Here is a 20,339-nt window from a genome sequence, read left to right as displayed (position 1 = left end):
ACAACAACAAAAAAAAGGTTCAGATTAACCACAAATCTTGTCAAACTACTAATATCCAGCAACCCACCTTTCTCCCATATTACTCATAATGTATTTGGGGGGTTGTGCTAGCATTCTCTTTTAATTTATAAATTTGTTATGAAGTCTTTCTATTGGTTTGCATTAAGCAATTAGATTTATTTCAGACTTCAGATCGTTTATTCCACACTAATTTACGAGGCTGAATGAGGCACCTGGAAGGGGGCCGTGAATCAGCTGAGGCCACGAGGGGATCATTTAGTACGTTCCTACCTTTACCACTAAACGTTCCTCTACTGGCCTCGTGCAGCCTGACTGCCTTGCTCGCTTACTCCCATGGAAGAACTTACTCGGGTGGCCATGAGGTTCAGTCTCGCGCTCAACCATCTTCACAACACACCAGGAAACTTTTCCCCAGAGGAAACTGAGGAGAAAGAATGGAAGCATCGAACTCCGAAAGAATGGAAGCCTCAGCCGCACCCAGAACCCATTCGGCCCTGCTCCTCACCAGAAAAGTTGGCCTCGGCCCCGGGAGGACTCTGCACGACGGGGCTGCAGGACAGGGACGTGAGCACCATGGCCGCCATCATCTCGTCCATTTCCACTGCATCCGACTTCCTGGGTTCAGACAGGTGAGAGTCAGAGGTTACTTCCTGACACAGCAGGTCATGTGAGCATCTTACATTCCTGGAATGTCCCTTCTAGCCCCCTACTCCGATCAGTCCGTGTGTGGTCAAGTAATACAGTTAAATAAAGCATTCGGACTTCTCCTCATTCTTCATGAAAAGTACTCAGTTCTGAGTGCCACTGATAATACCAGTCAACCCCAGGGAAAGCACTGCTGACACCCAGAGGCAGCTCCATTCTCCATGGAATTCATTTCCTAACTCTCATTCTGCAGCTTAAAACTAGGAATTTTATTTGAGGGAAAGGAAGACATGCCCAAGCAATGAAATAAAGCAAGGGTATAAAAGACACCTGGCTAGAATCTGAAAGCACTATAATTACCTTCCTTTTCTGGCTTTATATTTAAATTTTTTAATATTTATTTGCTTATTTAATGTATTTGACTGTGCTGGGTCTTAGTGGCAGCACACAGTATCTTCAATCTTAGCTGTAGCATTTGGGATCTAGTTCCCTGACCAGGGATCAAACTCAGGCCCCCTGAGTTAGGAACAAAGTCTTAGCCACTGGACCACCAGGAAATCTCTATGTTTACATTTAAGGGAGAACAATTCCACTCACCAACCCCCTTTCCCTCCCCTCAATATTAGTGATGAGATAATATGATAGCTTCTGAATGTCAACAGAATCTGGCACATAAGCCAATGAGCAAAAAAACTTCAGAAATACTAAAATAAATCTCCCCACAAACCTCAATGCTTTATCCAGCAGAGATCTATGAAATTTTACACATAATTTTCTTAATCCATATAAAGTTACACTATTTGAAAATAAAATGAAAGCCATCAACAAGGTAATGTTAAAGTATGAAAAGTCAGTATGAAATAAATTTCCAGGTGGCACCTCTATTTCAAAGGACTGTATTATACAATTTATTCGTTACAATTCAGATCCACCAAATTATACAACATGAAGCAGCTAAACCGAGACTAGTAATGTATTAGACACGTCAGCAGCCCCCTTTTTGAATAATTATCTGTATTTTTATTTCTATAGATCTATTCTATAGACAAATTCTTTGCCAGGGTTCCACTGAATTCACAATCACAAATGTTATTTATTGCTCTGGTCTGGTCTCAAGACACAGAACGTACCGTCAATAATAGTAACATGTACAGACACACACAGATTGCGAGGTGGGGAGTTCAGCTGCTCACACATCCTGTACAGAAGAATCTCGGGGCTTCCCTAGTAGCTCAGCTGGTAAAGAATCCGCCTGCAATGCAGGAAACCCCAGTCTGATTCCTGGGTCAGGAAGATCCCCTGGAGAAGGGATTCTCTACCCACTTCAGAACTCAAGGGCTTCCCTGGTAGCTCAGATGGTAAAGAATCCACCTGTAATACGGGAGACCTGGGTTCGATCCCTGGGTTGGGAAGATCCCCTGGAGGAGGGCATGGCAACCCACTCCAGTCATCCTGCCTGGAGAATCCCATGGACAGAGGAGCTTGGTGGGCTACAGTCCACGGAGTTGCAGAGTCAGACACAACTGAGTGACTAAGCATAGCACAGCATAGAAGAATCTCACTAGCAGATTTTCTTTTTTAATCTGAAAAGATCAATGTGCACAGAGTATATAACATAGAGCTTCCCTGGTGGCTCAGACGGTAAAGAATCTGTCTGCAGTGTAGGAGACCCAGGTTCAATCCCTGGATTGGAAAGATTTGCTGGAGAAGGGAATGGCTACCCACTCCAGTGTTCTGGCCTGGAGAATCCCCATGGACAGAGGAGCCTGGTGGGCTACAGTCCAAGGGGTCACAGAGTCGGACATGACAGCAACTAACACAGTACAGTTTGTATTCTCAGAGGAAAAATTCATGTCATAAAGTTCTAAAACAGGGACTTTCCTAATAGTCCAGTGGTTAAGACTCCACGCTTCCAGGGCAGGGGGCAGAGGTTCAATCCCTGACTGGGGAACTAAGATCCCACATACTGTGCAGTGGGACCAAAAAAAATAATAATAATAATTTTTTAAAACTTCTAAAGCAGAGTATACATTTTTCATTCAAAATCAATGGTTTTAAATATCTAGCTGGGGCTCTGTAATCTCCTGACTGAGTCTACTGTCTGTTTTTGCCTGGTTTGAAAGTTAAGAATGGCATAACTTTTTAAAAGTTTACTTATTTGTTTGTTTTTGGCCTTGCTGGATCTTCCTCGCTGAGTGTGGGCTTTCTCTAGTTACAGCAAGCTAGGGGCTACTCTCTTGTTTGTCGGGTGCAGGCTTCTCACTGTAGTGACTTCTCTGCTTACAGAGCGAGGGCTCCAGGGCACTCGGGCTCAGTAGCTGTAGCTCCCAGGCTTAGCTGTGGCATCCTCCCAGACCAGGCATCGAACCTGTGTCCCTTGCATTGTCAGGTGGATTCTGAACCACTGAACCACCAGGGAAGTCCCTGGCTCAACAGTTTTTAAGTGGTTTTACAAATCAAAAGAAGGATATTATTTCTTGACATATGACACATGGAAATTACATGAAATTGAAATTTGAGTGTCCATAAGTTAAGTTTTAATTGGAGCCCAACATGCCTGCCTGTTTAAGTTCTGTCTGCAGCTGATTTCTCAAGATCACAGCCAAGCAGAGTAGCTGTGACACAGACCTTGTGTCCCACAAAGCCTACATAATGTTTACTATCTGGCCCATTCTGGACATGTTTGCTGCCTCCTGATCTGAGCCACTTTTTTTCCTCTCTCATCATGAAAAACTAAGAACTAATTTTAGTTTAAGCAGGAAAGGGAAAAAAATACCCCTCAGCCAGATGAAGTTATATATATCACTCTTAACAGAGTTACCAGGGCTTCCCTGGTGGCTCAGCGGTAAAGAATCTACCTGCTAATGCAGGAGACTCAGGTTCAGTCCCTGGGTTGGGAAGATCTGAAGGGAAATGGCAACCCACTCCAGTATTCTTGCCCAGAGAATCCCACAGACAGAGGAGCCTGGTGGGCTACAGTCCATGGAATCGCAAAATAGTCAGACAAGGACTGTGCGACTAAAACAACAATAACAGAGTTATGGGGAAGAAAAGATACCAATCTAGGTTTTTTTTCAAGAGGATACCCTCTCACTGTATCTCATCCGACTGGTATCTTCACCAGTAGACAAACATCTGGAGTTCTACATTCCTTCCCCAACCCAAGGCATCCCAAAGCCCCTCCGTCAACACCCACATATCTTTCAGAGCCAAGGTTCTCCCACACAAACCTCTTTGGGACATCAATGTTCCTGGACACAGGCCTGTAGGCTGGCGCCTGGGTTCCCTGCTCTGGAGGTGGCACCTGGGGGATGCGGCCCGGTGGCTCGGCCAGCCACACCTCCTCCGCTTTGCAGCAGATCTGTAACTTCTGGTCCAACAGCCAGACAGTCACCTTATCCTCTGCCCAACTATGCCGCTCCACCAGTCCTGTGGACTCTTGACCCCCGTACCACACACAAACCTGGAGAGAGAAAGACAGCAACCAGTGGTCAGCGCTTGGGAGTTCTCACTCCGTGTGCTCTAGGTTCTGGGACCCAGGAGCTATCTGCCACAAACTGCATTCTCTGACTCATCATTAGTTCATGCAGATGCTCCCGGGTACCTGCTTCCAACCTGAACATCCAGATCGGCCAAAGTGGATCAGTTCTCACTGAAACAAATCTTTATAAATTCTTTAGATGGAGACAGCAAAAGTATCAATTTCTGAGACTTCTTTTTTTAAACTTGGAGTCTATATACAACTAAAGTTGCTATCATCTTAAAACAGACTTACGTTTTCTGTAAGCTTCATGGTAACCACAAAGAAATTAGTAGACACACAAAAGATAAAGAAATCAAAGCACAGGACTACCAGAAAAAAAAAAAAAAAAACTCACAAAGGAAGACAACAAGAGAAGAAGAAAGGAAAAAAGGAATTATAAAACAGGAAAAAATTAACAAGATAGCAATACCAAGTCCTTACCTATCACTAATTACTTTAAATGTAAATGGATTTGGCGGATTCATGTTGATATATGGCAAAACCAATACAACATTGTAAAGTTAAAAAAAAATAGAAAGAATAAAAACTCCAAAAAATAAAAAATTAATAAAATGAAGTATTAATAATCATTAAAAAAATAAATGTAAATGGATTAAATTTTCAAATCAAATGAATTTGGAATCTGTATCCATCCTCTTGAGTTCTTAACCTAACTTGCCTCTAAAGTTCTACATATCTGCTGGTTCCCAACTATTGCCTTGAATTGCTCACACCCTGCATTTTTCCCTTCAGAAAATCCTGAGTCTACCTGGGAGCAAGATGATAGTGATGAAAATGCAGACTTACTGCTTTCAGAGGTGCCTAGCAGTTGGCAGGTTCCCCACCTTGTGGGAAAAGAGGTCTGGACCACACAGGTCTTGAAAGAGAGGCAGAAGGCAGAGCCTCTATTATTATTTAGCTCTTGGGAAGGCAATGAAAGAGAAGCCCACTCATCTGGATCTAGTGATAACACGAGGCCAAAGGGGTCTAGTGATAACACAGAGGAGCAGACTGGAAAAGAGAATCCAAATGGCATTCCAACGAAACAGACACCTTCGTCTTGAAACGTCTCAAGGTAATTCAGTGGTGCAATCTTCGTTGTTGTTGTTCAGCCACTAAGTTGTGTCCAACTCTTGGCAACCCCATGGACTTCCCTATCCTTCACCATCTCCTGGAGTTTGCTCAAACTCATGTCCATTGAGTCGGTGATGCCATCCAGCCATCTTATCCTGTGTTGTCCCCTTCTCCTCCTGCCCTCAGTCTTTCCCAGCATCAGGGTCTTTTCCAGTGAGTTGGCTCTTCACATCAGATGGCCAAAGTATTAGAAATTCAGCTTCAGCATCAGTCCTTCCAATGAGTATGAAGGGTTGAATTCCTTTAGAATTGACTGGTTCAATCTCCTTACTGTCCAAGGGACTCTCAAGAGTCTTCTCCAGCACCACAATTCAAAGGCATCAATTCTTCGGCGCTCAGCCTTCTTTATGGTCCAACTTGCAAATCCATACATGACTGAGGGATGCAATTTTCTCTCTCTCATAAATCTGAGCTCCTTTCCCTTGTTTTTGTAAAGTTGTAAACTGGGGCAGATTAAGAGAAACTGAGCTCTGGCTATGCTCTGCACTGAGGTTCTGAGCAGGCTTGAGCCCAGAACTGTCATGAAGGAGCCCTGGATCTGCTAACAATGGCTCATTCTCTTGGGAAGCCTGCTGTCCAAGGGGCTCATATGGCTGCAGGGAAAAGGTCTGCACTCAAGTCAGTGCCCAGAGAGTTTCTGGCCTGTCATTTGGGACACCACTGGGCTGCTGAACCCCAGCATGGGGACAGCGGACACTTGTCTATTTGGGGATCAACCTACCTTCTGCCCGGGGTGAAAGGCCACCAGCTGGAGGCCTGAGGTGCCCGGAGCCTTGAGGACTTCCTTAGGCTGCTCCTGGCAGGACGCATCCTTGGAGGCAACAAAGGGCTGGGGAGCTACCCCCTCCAGCAGCTCTGCCTGAGGCTCCGAGGGTGGGGCAGCCCCAGGTGGTCCCAACACCCGGGCTCCCAGAAGGGACCGCTTGCCGAGGCGCCGGGACAGGACGCTGGCCATGCTGTTGCCTTTCCTGGGGAGATAACGGAGACACAGGTCCTTTATCCGGTATCTGGGGAAGCAGGAAGATGCCCCACACACAGCTGGAGCCCATGAGTGTCCATGAAAAAAGATGAGACATTTTAAAGTAATTTTTACAATGGTTTTCTTTCTACAAAAGCTGAATACCTGTTTCGAGTAGGACATTGAGAACATCCTGATAAGCAGAAAAACAAATCACTCAAGAAGAGACTTCCCAGAGAAACGCCCATGTTTCCTGGACAGAGTTTCAGGCTTTCTTCTACACAAGCATTTACATACTTGTATTTCTACAAAAAACAGGATCATGGCTTGGTAAACAGGGAATTTTCACTTATCCTATGTCGGCTTTACTGTATCATTAAATGTTATTCTACAAAAACTCTTTTGGGAGACACAGCTATGTTTTCTTAGGCTGCTGCATCACTGCTAATTTAACAAATCCCTTTAACAAAGCCATTATGCCTAATGGCTGTACCCTTGGGTTGTGTTACCGAAACTTCTCTGCCCACAGCGAGCATCTTAGCAGCACCTCAGCATACACATCAAGGGTCACTTTCCAGGTCAGGATCCTATTAAGATAGTGTCAAGTCAGAGCAGGGGTCTCCCCGGGTGGCCAGTGGTAAAAAAATCCATCTGCCAATGCAGGAGACACGGGTTTGATCCCTGATCTGGAAAGATTTCCTGGAGAAGGAAATGGCAACCCACTCCAGTATTCTTGCCTGGAGAATCCCCATGGACAGAGGAGCCTGGCAGGCTACAGCCCATGAGTCACAGAGTCAGACATGACTTAGCAACTGAACAACAACTAAGTTAGAACAAGAGGGTGTCTGTGAGATACTCACAGAATCCCACACTGAGCTGGCTTCAAAGCTGCAGACAGCCACAGAAATGAGCCATGGTAACTTTCCTTGTTTTACACTTAAGGAAACTAACCCTGGGAGCTTAAGAGACTTATTCGTGGCGATAAAGCTTGTTGGTGTCAGATAAATGGGATCTGGTGTCCTGACTCCAAACCCAGATTTTCTCACTGCCTCCCAATTGCCTGTACACTGCCCCCTTGTGAGTTCAGGGCTGATAGAAATGCAGGACAATAGGCCTGCATGGACCCTCGGAAGACCACTCCAGGCCTCTGCAGTCACCCCATGATGGGCAGGAGCTGCTCCAAAAACCGATATATTATTTCTGCCTGCTCAGAGGTGTCAGCGCACCCTCCACGGATCATACTCCAGAAACCAGAGCCCTGTCCTCTGCATTTTATGGCGGAAGGGCTAGAAAGGTGACAAGACGAGATGCTTGCTGATGCTCCTTTGGTCAAAATCCTACTGCCTGAGAGGTGGGTTCTAACCACCTGGCAGTATATAAGCCCCAGGACAGGGGTGGTTGAGGGGGAAGCCCTTGACCTTCAGGAGCCCATACCATTCCAGAAAAGAGGAAGTCAATCTTCTAGGGCCTCCGAGAATCAAAACAGTCAACACAGTTGCTCTTGGGAAATCCCACCCATGCTCCACAGCCTGTCTGCTAATAATACAGTTGCAAATATGGAGGAGAAGGGTTTGGCACATTTTTATAAATGTTTTACTCAGAGCTTCACAGGCTAGAATCAGGGAGTATGGTATCTCTATCATGAATTCCCTAGAAAGCAAAGAAGAGGTAAGAAAAAGGTCAAAATCAGACCACCCTACCAGAATTCCTCTCTAGGTATCTAGTGACTTTATATTTAGTAACACTCTATTGGAAAGCTTTACTATGCATGTCATCAAAAGGAAGAAAAACATAAGGAGTAAATTCTTCACCACTATCAAAAAAAAAGCGTCCACTCAGTCATCTTCATGCATCAAGCCAGAAACAAGAACCTCTAACTCTCACTTTAAGCACTGCCAGGTGGCACTAGTGGTACCAATGCAAGAGTCACAGGTTGGATCCCTGGATTGGGAAGATCCCCTGGAGAAGCGAATGGCAACCCACTCCAGTATACTCGCCTGCAGAATCCTATGGACAAAGGAGCCTAGCAGGTTACAGTCCATAGGTTGCAGAGTCGGACATGACGGAGTGACTGAGCACACGTGTGCACGCATGCACACACACACACACGTGTGCACAGGCGCACATGTGCACGCACACGTGCACGCGCCCACACACAGACACACACACACACACACAGAAAGAGTTAGTCACTCAGTTGCATCCAAATCTGTGTGATCCCACAGACAATACTCTATCAGGCTCCTCTGTCCATGGGATTTCCTAGGCAAGAATACTGCATTCCCTTTTCCAGGGGATCTTCCTGGCCCAGGGATGGAACCCAAGTCTCCTGCATTGGTAGGCAGGTTTTTTGTCACTGAGCCACCAGGGATACCCATAACCCGCTGTTTAATGTCGCTGAGCTATAAGCAAAGCCACAGTGCCACTTAGAGACGTCAGATGGCAGCAACCATCCAGAGAAAGAAATAACCCTGCTCTTGACCAACAAAAAAAAAAAAAAAAACACACACACAAAACACAGTGGCCGCCCCCACTTTCCACAGCAGGAAGTGTGAGGTTTCTACCACTGAACATGAAGAAAGGGTAGTATTTCCAAAATTCCTGGGCTTCCAGTCTTCAGAAGGAGCCTGAAATATTTGGCTCACAGTCTCTGATGATGTTTTTTTTTCCCTAAGTCTTTATTTTTTTTTAACATAAAGAACACTTTTTATTTGGTTTGTGAAGCTGCACCTTCCAAAGCCTGCTGGATTTGCACAGCTGGTGAACATGCCCACTTCCGGCTTCTTTCCACATGCATTCTTTGGCCTTTCTCCTTTGACTGGCCTGAATTCCACCCTGAAATACATTTTATGATTTGCTTTATTTATAGTGCACTCAAATCTTAATTTTTAAAAGCAGAAGAGAAAGAAGGAAGGGAAACTGCCTTTATTAAATGCCCAATAGCACGAGCTTTCACAAACTGTATCTAATTTAATCCTCAGAACAACTTAAGACAAACATATGGTCTTTTATTTCTGATGAGGAAACTGAGCCACTGCCAGCTTAGGTTGCCAAGGCAACACAACCATGAAAGGCAGTCCCAAGGGACTGAACTCTTGCCTCGTTGGTGTCAAAGGGCATGATACTGCCATCAGTCCAGTAGGTAGGAGATGTCTCAAAAGAAAACACTCAAGTTGCTTCTGACCTACATGGTATTTTTTCCCCTAAGTCAGTGAACCTCGATAGGAAAAAAATAAAGCAAAACCAAATAAAACCCAGCTCCCAATCCTGCAAGTTTCTGCATCCATCTCCTGTGCTTTTTCCTTTCCTTGAAAATCCCTTTTCCACTTGCACCTTAGCTTCCTACCTACAAAATAAAGGTCAGTGCTTTCCTCTGATCTTGTTTAACAGTCCAGGTCATTGTTAATCATTTAGTGGTTTGGGAAGAACTTTATACACATATTGCCCTCGTGAGGGTGCAGAGAGATACGGAATCAATCCCAAAAGTTAAGGAAAATTTTAGCCAAATTTACACTGGGGACTGACAGCATGGAAGTGAAAAAATATGACTCTAGATTAAATGTAGGCTGGGTGGGATGGCCAAGTGTGTTGACCAGCACTGAATCAGGAACACGGCTTGGGAGATAACACCATCCCTCAATTCCTGAATTCCTTCAGGAATTCAGAAATGAACTCAAGCACCTACACAGGTGTGCCAGGCTTCCCAGGAGGCGCTAGTGGTAAAGAATCCGTCTGCCAATACCGGAGAGTAAGAGAAGCGTGTCTGATCCCTAAGGTCGGGAAGATCCCCTGAAGGAGGGCGTGGCAACCCATTCCGGAGAAATATTGCCTGCAGAATCCCATGGACAGAGGAGCCTGGCGGGCTACAGTCCAAGGGTCAGATATGGCTGAACTGACTTAGCATGCACACACGTACAAAGGTCTGCCATGCAGACAGGCAGAGGTGCCAGGTTAATATGGAATTTGCCAGGGGCTTTCCAGGACTGCTTGTCACTTTATACCTTAGATCGAGGGTCCCAACTCTCTCCCAGTATGTTTCTATCAATATAACCACTGCCCCCTTCAAATCTTCCTTCCCTGATCTCTACTTTCTATTCACTTCCCTATTAGTTTCTTTCTTCAGAGCTACAGATGTTCCATATAAGCCAGTCAGTCCCTAACTTGCCACAGAGTTCTGGTACCATAAAGAGAAATCAAGAAACATCTATTTCAGGGTAACAATGACAGTGTTTCAACAAGTAGGCAAATCCAACTTTACAATGCTACATTCTCGAGTTAGGGAAGTCCTTGACTAAAACATAAACTCATGCTAAAAAAGACTTCCTGGCTGATGTAGAGTTTTAAGAGAACCTGCTTCTCTTTGCCTCTCATGCCCTCTGCTGTCCCCCCGCCCCCAGGGTGCGGTTGGCTACCGGAGACGTATTTTGGTCCATGTCCAAAAGGGGTGAGCCCTTTTCCAAGCTCAGCAAACATCTTCTGATGTGCTAACAGCTCTTAATGAGGACATCTGCCATCAGTTTAATAACTGGAACAGACAGAAGAAGAAAACAAACCCTCTCTGTGGTTCTAAGCTGCAAATTGCCATTTGACATGTGACTGTTGCCAGACAACCCCTCGTCTCAGCACATCCACGTGTGTGTGTGCATGCCCTCATGCACAATGACTGCTCTCTTTAGCCTCCCATGGCAACAAGCTATGACATCACTGAGTAGCACTTGCAGGACACAGGTCATAGAGTCAAACTGATTCATTACACAACCAAAGGGGTTTTTTTTTGGGGGGGGGAGGGGTTGTTTTGTTTTCCTGTTTGTTTTTGTCATTAAACAGGGTGAGGCTTGGAGTAAGACTTCCACATGCCAAAGCGTGGAAGACTGCTGCTTCTCTAATGAACAATTTGGGGACCAAGGTGAGGGGCGTCACTCCTCTGCTGAGATTCCCCACTCAACCTCAGCTTTCTGTTTTATGATCTCCCCTGAGTAACCACTGCACAGAGCAATGATTTGAGTTTTTAGATCTTTGGCTAATATTTTGCATATTGTTCTTAATCTTTTATCAGTGTTGCTATTATGTTCTTTTAAATCTGTAACGTTTTCACTTAATGTCTTCCTTCCATGTGACATTCTAAGCTCACGTAAAGGTCAAAAATGCTGCAGCACACCACATCTTTTATTGCCTAATGGAATTCAGTGGAGAATAGGACAATTCATTGGTCCCAAACAATTCATTTTTCAGCAATCCTTGACCAGGGATGATCTCTGTTGAGAGATGCTGCATGCGTCCACAGCATACTGATGATTATATGCAAATATGTCTGTGGTCCTCACCATCTGAACCTTGCTTGGCAGAAAGAAGCAAGTTGTCATACTTTGTCCTCACTGCCCAAATCCTACCTGGTTCTCAAGCTTTATTTTCTTCTGGGTGCCTTCTCCAGGAAAAGTAAAAAAACAACAACAACAAAAAAAAAAAACCACCTCACTTCATTGAGCATATATTGATTATTTCTTCCCAGAGGACCTTTTTCTCAGCCTGGTTTTGGACAGAAAAATCTCCAAGAGTAGCCAAGGGCCTGTGCTAAAACATCTAGGTCTCTCAAGTTACACATCAGGCCCTATGACACCATTTTTTAAATGTGTAGTGTGCATTTTAGTTTTTTCATGGTATGAGCTTAAGATCATAGCATTGAGCATATTAGTAATTGATTCAATGCCAAGATTTCTAAATCAGCTGTTCAGAGGATGACCATTTGGATTCTCAAGTCATCTTAGTCGTGTCTTCATCTGAAGGTTTTTAAAAACCGGATTACACTGTCTCAATGTATAACAGTTTAGACTGCTAGTAAAATTAAAATTAGGCGATCAGGACTGGCAGAGATCTTAAAGGCTGCCCATCTCCCCTTCAGGGCTGGATCTTCTCCACAGGATCTCCTGTAACTGAGGGCCCAGCCTTCCCATCATTGAGTAATAGAAGTAACAGCAAAATGGAAGGGGAAAATTAGGGCCCCAAATAGCGGTGCTATTTTCATATCCCAGCATACAGGCTGCAGAAACAGGTCACCTTATCTGGTTACACTGAATTTTCTCCAGCAAACAATAAATGACTCCGATCCACAAATACTTTTGTTGGTGTGAATGCACAAGAGCCATTCTAGTCAAGTAAAAGAGACCATTCTGTTTGCGCTGCCCACAGGGAAGGAAAGGGTTTTCACAGTTCAGCCCAGGAACAACTGTACTTCCTCTTCCTTCACACCTACCTCCTCATCTGCTTACAAAACCAGCAGTGTCCTTTATTCACGGCTGTCATGCATGCACTACTCTGTATGAAACACAGGGCTCAGGGACCTGAAGCTCCAAGGGACTCCATCTCCCCAAGACAGCAAGCCCCTGCTTATCCCATTAAATGCATGATTTTGAACAGATGTTGCTATTCCCATAGGTAAGGAAAGCCCCAGATTAAAAAATAATATGTTGTGCACTTCCCTGGTGCTCCAGGGGTTAAGAATCCACCTGCCAACGCAGGAGATGTGGGTTCGATCCCTGGTCTGGGAAGATTCCACACACCATGGAGCAACTAAGCCCATGAGTCACAACTGCTAAAGCCCACGTGGTCGACAGCCTGTGCGCCACAATGAGAAGCCACCTCAATGAGAAGCCCTTATGTAGCAACAAAGACACAGTGCAGCCAAAAATAAATAAGTAAACATTTTAAAAATAAAATACAGTTAAAAAAAATAATGTAAGAAATAAGACCTACTACTCACCCTAAAATGATAGGCAGATGTCAAAAGTAAGGGTAGCATTTTAGCGTTTAGACTTGGTTCTAAGAAAGTACAGTAAGTCCCCTATATACAAACAAGTTCTGAAAGAGTGTTAGTAAGTCCAACATGTTCGTAAGTCTAACAAAGTTAGCCTAGGTATCCAGCTAACACAATCAGTTATATAGTACTGTACTGTGATAGGTTTATGATATTTTTCACACAAATAGTACATAAAAAACAAACACACATTAAAAAAAGAAAATTGTTTGTAATATGACAGTACCTCGAAAAGTCACTAGTATAGTACAACGGCTGGCACTTAACAGTACCAGGTACATCACTGCTGCTCTTGCACCTGCTTTCGGATGTGTGCGTGCTAAACCACTGCAGTCGTGTCAGACTCTGTGCAACCCCATAGACTGTAGCCTGCTAGGCTCCTCTGTCCACGGGATTCTCCAGGCAAGAATACTGCAGTGGGCTGCCATGCCCTCCTCCAGGGCATCTTCCTGACCCAGGGATCAAACCCAAGTCTCTTAACGTCTCTTGCATGGGCAGGCTGGTTCTTTACCAGTAGCATCGCCTGCGAAGCCCTGCTTTTGGACATCCTGGGGTTCAAATAAAGACACTGCACTCTGCAAAGTACACAAAACTACCACCACTTGTAGAGGACACATGCACGTGACAGGGCATGCCAGACACGTGAACCGATTTATGAGGCGAAACATGAGAATACACACTTGCATCTTTGAAAGTTCGCATCTCGAAGGCTCGTGTGTAGGGGACTTAGGCAGGGTGTTCTTGAAAACAGGTAGAGCATGCTGTTTAAGGAAGCAGGGATAAGTAAAAGCACGCCTACAAACATGCTAGGCGAGGTGGAGGGCTGGGCCAGTGCTGTTTTCCTACCTGCACGGGGCACGCATGCACGTGTGTACATGTGGGTGCCTGTACTGCGGTTAAACCTGATTCGGCCGTACCAAAACTATGTGAGAGTTCCCGCAGGAGGCAGGGAGATGCCTGACTGCTGACTCGGCATTCTACCCAGAGCCAGCACGCAGGAGGCGGGGAGAACCGGCCTCAGAGCACTGACAGTTCCCTCCAGCGGTTTGCAGAGAAAGCTTCCCTCCTGCACATTAACCCAAACCACCCATGAATGCCTGAATAGCACTCGGGATTCCACGTACTTTGATACACACATCTGGGGGCTTCCTGTTTTCCCGGACCTCCCAGCAACTCAAGGAAACACGGAGGGACAATTTAATCCCAATTTTATAGCTGAGAAAACTGAGGCTCCTTCAGAAGGCCACTGCTTTGCTGGCCTAGTCAGCTGGGCTGTCTGCAGCTTTTCCTAGTTCATCCCTGGACTCGTTCTCTCATCCCTGGACTCGTTCTCTCTTCCCTGCAAGTGGAGACCCTGCAGCAGGACAGGGGCTCAGATGGAAGGGCTTTGGAGTTCCCTGGGGCCTTCGTGTTGCCTCGTCTGATCCTCACAGTGCTGTGAGGAAGGAAGTGTGAGCTTCACCGGGAAGAAGGGATCTATCAGAGGTGCTTGTGCGTATGCATGCTCAGTCGCTCAGCTGTGTCTGAGTCTTTGCGACCCCATGGACCGTAGCCCGCCAGGCTCCTCTGTCCATGGGCTTCTCTAGGCAAGAATACTGGAGTGGGTTGCCATACCCTTCTCCAGGGGATCTTCCTGACCCAGGGGTTGAACCAGTGTCTCCTGCATTTCCTGCACTGGTAGGCAAGTTCTTTACCCTGAGTCACCAGGGAAGTCTATCAGAGGCACTTACAGTTATGAAAAGGAAAAACTGGCAACATAAGAACCACCTTCCCAAATCTAAAGCACAGAGGAAAGAATTTAAAATGCCTCACAGGGACTTTCCTGGTGGTCCAGTGGCTCAGACTCCAAGCTCCCAAATGCAAGGGGCCCTGGTTGGATCACTGGTTATCAGAGAACTAGATCCCACCTGCCGCAACTAAGACCCAGCACGGCCGAATAAATAAATATTTTTAAAAAATAAATAACAATTCAAAAACAAAATGCCTAACAACATGGGGCCCCTTAGGTAAGTCCCTGAGTGGTGCACACCCCAGAAAGGGAAGCTGTGTGACTGTGATGCCTGAAATGCCGATCCCGAGACACAGGGGCCCCTTGTGTTCCTGCCTCTCTGAAGGCAGAGATATGCAGGCTCTATTTCTTCTCTGAAGTGGTTAAAGCAGAAAAACCATGTGGAACTCAGCAGTCATTTGAATGAATAATCACCTACCCTGGCAATCCTAAATAAACAGACTGGGGGTGGGGGGGGAGGTGGTGCTAGGGGGGTTGTAGGGAAGGTGAGAGTCATCTGGTGACTTTCCTGGCCAAAATCAATAGGTAGTAAGAAGGCAGGAGCCCTCTCCCAGGGTGGACAATCAGAGCACACAGGGTTGCAGGTACCCAAGAAAGGAGCCACCTGGTCTGGGGGCCGGGCCAGGAGAGGGGAGCCAAATTTATGGATGAGAAAGCACCACAGGCAAATAAGAATGAGCCAAGCAGAAATAGCACCCCACTCCAGTACTCTTGCCTGGAAAATCCCATGGACGGAGGAGCCTGGAAGGCTGTGGTCCATGGGATCGCTGAGGGTCAGACATGACTGAGCGACTTCACTTTCACTTTTCACTTTCATGCATTGGAGGAAATGGCAACCCACTCCCGTGTTCTTGCCTGGAGAATCCCAGGGACGGGGGAGCCTGGTGGCCTGCCGTCTATGGGGTCGCACAGAGTCGGACACGACTGAAGTGACTTAGCAGCAGCAAGCAGAAAAGAGCAACAGGGAAGGGAAGGGCCCCAATACCCCTCCGGAATCCAAGTCCCACCCGGGAGCCACCAGAGCCAAACGTAAGCCAGGACAAAATAAAGTGCAGTCTTGGAAATTACAGGTAATGAGACAAGGAACACGTGCTGTTAGAATGACAGAACATTCTAGTGGCCGATGACACTTAGGAGCTTGCAATAAGAGCTGGATAACGAACAGAACTAGTTTTAAGACCAGAATGGCTGACTGGCCAAGGGAACAGACGTGTCTGGTCAGAAGGACCATATCGCGCTTCCACGGATCAACTGTTTTTGGGGGGAGGGATCGCACCCTGGCTCCCTGTATCGGGAGCTTGGAGTCTTAACCACTGGATCATCAAGGAGGTCCTTCCACGGATCAATTTTTCATCTAAATTTTGCCTCCACTCTGACTCCCCGCTTCCCAGTACAAGTTTCCTGTTTCAGGATGGGGGCAGTTCCCCCACACTGTCACTCTGGCACCTTCTCCTGGGAGACAACCCTTCGCTCCTGGGACTGGAGCATTTTCCCCAAGAGCCGAATGAATGCTTCCCATCCCCCAGGAGCTCTGTGGCCGAGGGAAAAAAAAAAGGCTGGATACACCTGAGTAACTGAAACCGGCTGCTCAAAATGGAACCAGAGAAGCTGAGTCTGGGCACACTGCCAAGGGCACCGCTTCAGGAAAAGTGCTCCAGGCAAGCCCGTGACCCTGGCCGGTGTGACGTCTGGCAACAAGCCACCACCTCAGAGCCTCAGTTTCCTGCCTCACCGTGAAAACTGAGGCCACTTCCCAGTATCCGGAAGGGTCTCCACAGATGTGTCCCCTCCTCTGCTGCCTGATCCCAGACTGGCACTGGGCAGCTAACAGACATGGCCGCCACTCAGACAGCTTAGTAGCCACAGTCCAGCCGGCACCTGGGAACTGAGGTTGTGAAAGGGTGTTCAACCAGAATCAGTGATGCAGCTACTAACTCTAAAGGGAATCAAGAAGCTGGCCATGGGGACTTCCCTTGTGGTCCAGTGGTTAAGACTCCTCGCTTCCACAGCAGAGGGCATGGGTTCAATCCCTGGTCACGGAACTAAGATCTCACATGCTGCAAGACACAGCCAATATTAATATATAATAATATAATATTATATATTTTATATATTTGTATTGTATATATTATGTATAAATAACATATAATATATAATTATATATTATAATATTATATAATATTATTTATTATAAAATAATAAAATACTTAAAAAAAAAAGTTGACCATGAGTGAGTTACTAATTAACTGAAATCACAACGGAACTGATTTCGGCAAGCAGGGGAACTGAGAAATTCAACATATTCCACCTAGAGGCCAGCTGGCCATGGGGAACCAACGCCAGGGCTCCCAGCTTTGAGCTCAACACCCAGCTGGCCGGCTCTGCCCTGAGCCCAAGGCAGGGCCCATGTGACTGGCCCCTCACCTGGCTCTCAGCACACAGTTCCAAGTCTGCTCTCCTCCCCCGCCCCTGGCCAAAATCTCCATCTTGGTGGCCTGCCCGGGGTGGTTCAAGGCCCGCTGCCAAGCCTCCCCGAGGCGGAGCGTGACCAGCGTGACCAGCCTCTGTGAGCAACCCTCCCAAATCCTTGGTCCCAGATCCCAGCTGCCTGGATCTGGACATGCGTTCACCCATGCAGACCCACCCAGCACACAGGGCAGCGCCAGCTCACCGGAAACCCAGGGAAAGGGGCACCACAGGACCCCAGCACCTGCAAGCTAAAATAATCTGCTGGTGCTAAACATATGTGCCAGGTTCCTGCCCATAAACTCAACGGAATAACAAAGGAGCCTCAGCTTCAGACTCTTCTTTCAGAGAACTTTAGGCCTCACTGACCTCCACTTGCATCTCACACCCAGCTCTTGTTTATTAAAGCACTTCATATGCTCATGAGTGACAGTCAGCGATCTGTGCAATTAGATGAATGGATCAGAATCTGCTTCTTTCAGGAAAAGGCAAAAAAAAAAAAAAAAAAATTCAGCAATCTGAAACCAAAGCCCAGTTTTAAAAAGATGGTTTTTAGGATGAAGCTCATAAACATAGATGACTATGCATGTTAATATTTTCAGTGCTTGACACAGTTAAGTCGAAATAAAATGTTATGGGTCGAACAAAAAAAAAATCTGCTGAGTGACTGGAGGGTGAGGGAGACAAACACGTTTCCTCCACAAAACAGAAAGTCAACCTAAGTGAATACAGTATAGAAGATGGTTTAAATAAATACATTGTGAAAACGGGCACAGTGAGGGAGGGGGCTTGCCCCAGGCCCAACCCACCAAGGAAGTGGCTTTCTCTGGGGTGGCCATTTATGGAATTCTCAGCTTCCCAGGTAGCTCAGTGGTAATGAATCCACCCGCCAATGTGGGAGATGCTCAGTGGTAAAGAATCCACCCGCCAATTTGATCCCAGGGTCAGGAAGATACCCTAGAGAAGGAAATGGTAACCCATTCCAGTATTCTTGCCTGGGAAATCACATGGACAGAGCCACCTGTCTGTTGGGCTACCGTCCATGGGGCCACAAAGAGTCGGACATGACTGAGCACATGCACACACATGTCCCAATAACTGTGGGCCTGAGGATGAGTTCAAAGGCTGCAGAGAGATGGAGAAACAGGCTAAATGAGCGGGCATGCCTGTCTGAGCTCAGGATATCCAGGCATCCACTCTTGGATGTTTTTCCTGAAATGGACAGAGGATGAGAGCACATTCGCTAGTGACTGAGCCAAAGTAACAAAGTTAATGTGGACCAAACTGAAGGACCAACGGGCCCACACACATGCACTCTGAGAAAAGAGAAGAATGACCCTGGCATGCGGTGGGTCACCACAGTGGCTGCCCAGCACTGGTAAGCCACTGCTGGCCCCTGGGACCACATGGAATCCCACCCCAGGTCAGGCAGGGAGGCTGAACTTGGGCCACGCAGACAGCTAGACTCTTTTGAGAGGAAAGGCCCCTGGGTGTTCACAAGCCCCCAGATCGCATCTATCTGCTTCATTAGAACTGTCAGAGTCAAGGGCAAGAGAAACCCAGCATTCTGTCCATCCTGCAGCCTTTCAAAGACTATAGTTGTTCAGGAATGTTCCGAGAGCTATCATTACTCAAAGACAGAAAGGCTGGCCACTGGCTATGTATTTCACAGACTGTGTCTCACTTCATCCCTCACAATAGCCCCACGAGAGAAGCAGTATCACCTCCTCCACTTGACAGATGAGGAAACTGAGACGTGGGAAGGTTGAGCAACATTCCCAAGGCCACAGAGCTAGGAAGTGACAGAACCGTGTATAACTGAGTCACTCTGCTGGACAACAGATATAACGCTGGAAATTAACTATACTCCAATACAACTTTTTTAAAAAGAAAGTGTTCCCTGGTGGCACAGTGGATAAGAATCCACCTGCCAATGCAGGGGGGCAGGTTTGATCCCTGGTCAGGGAACAAAGATCCCACATGACACAATTAAGACCCAGGACAACCAAATAAATTTTTAAAAATAATTTTAAAAAAAAGAGAGAGAGTCACCAAGATCCCCTTCCTAGAGATTCTGATCACCCAGGTCTGAGAGAAAAGCCCTGGAAGGAATGGGAAAAGAAACCTCCAGGGCTAAGTTCAATAAACGTTAGCCTTAAAAAAGGCATCAAGCTCTGGGTGGTGATGAGACAAGACTACAGGGAAAACTTCGCTCAAGGAGGGAAAAGCTGACAGTAAGGCTGAACACTGACAAGGGCAGTGTAATACATTTAAGTGGGGAGGGGAAACAGAAATCATGGAAGAGCTCTGACATAGGGACCTCTGTCTGTGTAGACTGGATTGTCATCCTACCATTATCACAAAGTAAAAAAACAAACAAACAAACAAATCGTTTTGTCCAGCATCGATGCAAAAGTACTAAACCAAAAGGAAACACGCTACCCACCACCACCTATAAACTTAAGAGAATCATCCACACACTGGGGACACAGGTGGCTGCCCATGGAGAAAGAACTTGTGAAACCCCAGGACAGTCAGCTCAATGGGCTGTCACGGGGACAGCACACTCAAAGGACCAGAAAGATTTAGGCCAGTGAGCCCTGGGAGAGTCTAGCAAGTGAGAGAGATAAAATAGGGTGCCAACCTTGACCAAAGCGGGTCAACACCCCCAAAGAAGGCAATATAAATTGCCTTACTGGGTTTGGATAACTGTGTGAGTGCAATCAGTGGGGGGGCCCTGGATTCAGAACCAGAACTGTTTTCTAACCTCTGCGTAAGAAATCTGAAGGCGAACGCACGTAGGATGATTAAGGTTGCAACGGGACCTTGCCCTCACCAGCTGGGTGACCAGTAGCATCAGCATGCTCCGTTCAAAAAGGACAGAGCCAAGCCCTTCCTTGCCACACACCCTCCTAAAGGCATGGGTTTGGCCTGACGATGACTTTTCCTGTCTTCCAGGAGTTCTCAGAGATCTAGAGATGATGGGAAGAAG

General features: G+C 46.4%; 1 protein-coding gene across 5 annotated transcripts in view; it reads right to left on the bottom strand.

The window, feature by feature from the left end:
- Positions 1–20,339, bottom strand: part of ZNF395 (zinc finger protein 395) — a 67,622-nt gene that overhangs the window by 12,711 nt on the left and 34,572 nt on the right. For all 5 annotated transcript variants that reach the window (XM_061425049.1, XM_061425046.1, XM_061425047.1 and 2 more), the window contains 3 exons: positions 6,045–6,291; positions 3,897–4,129; positions 527–636 (listed from right to left, as the gene is read on the bottom strand). In XM_061425049.1, the coding sequence (XP_061281033.1) occupies positions 527–636; positions 3,897–4,129; positions 6,045–6,278 (577 nt within the window). In that variant the 5' untranslated portion in view covers positions 6,279–6,291. The remainder of the gene's footprint in view (positions 1–526; positions 637–3,896; positions 4,130–6,044; positions 6,292–20,339) is intronic.

This window comes from Bos javanicus, chromosome 8 (genome assembly GCF_032452875.1).
Source record: "Bos javanicus breed banteng chromosome 8, ARS-OSU_banteng_1.0, whole genome shotgun sequence".
Taxonomy (NCBI): domain Eukaryota; kingdom Metazoa; phylum Chordata; class Mammalia; order Artiodactyla; family Bovidae; genus Bos; species Bos javanicus.
The sequence above is the reverse complement of the archived record's forward strand: the minus strand, read 5'-3'. Positions and strand labels throughout refer to the sequence as shown.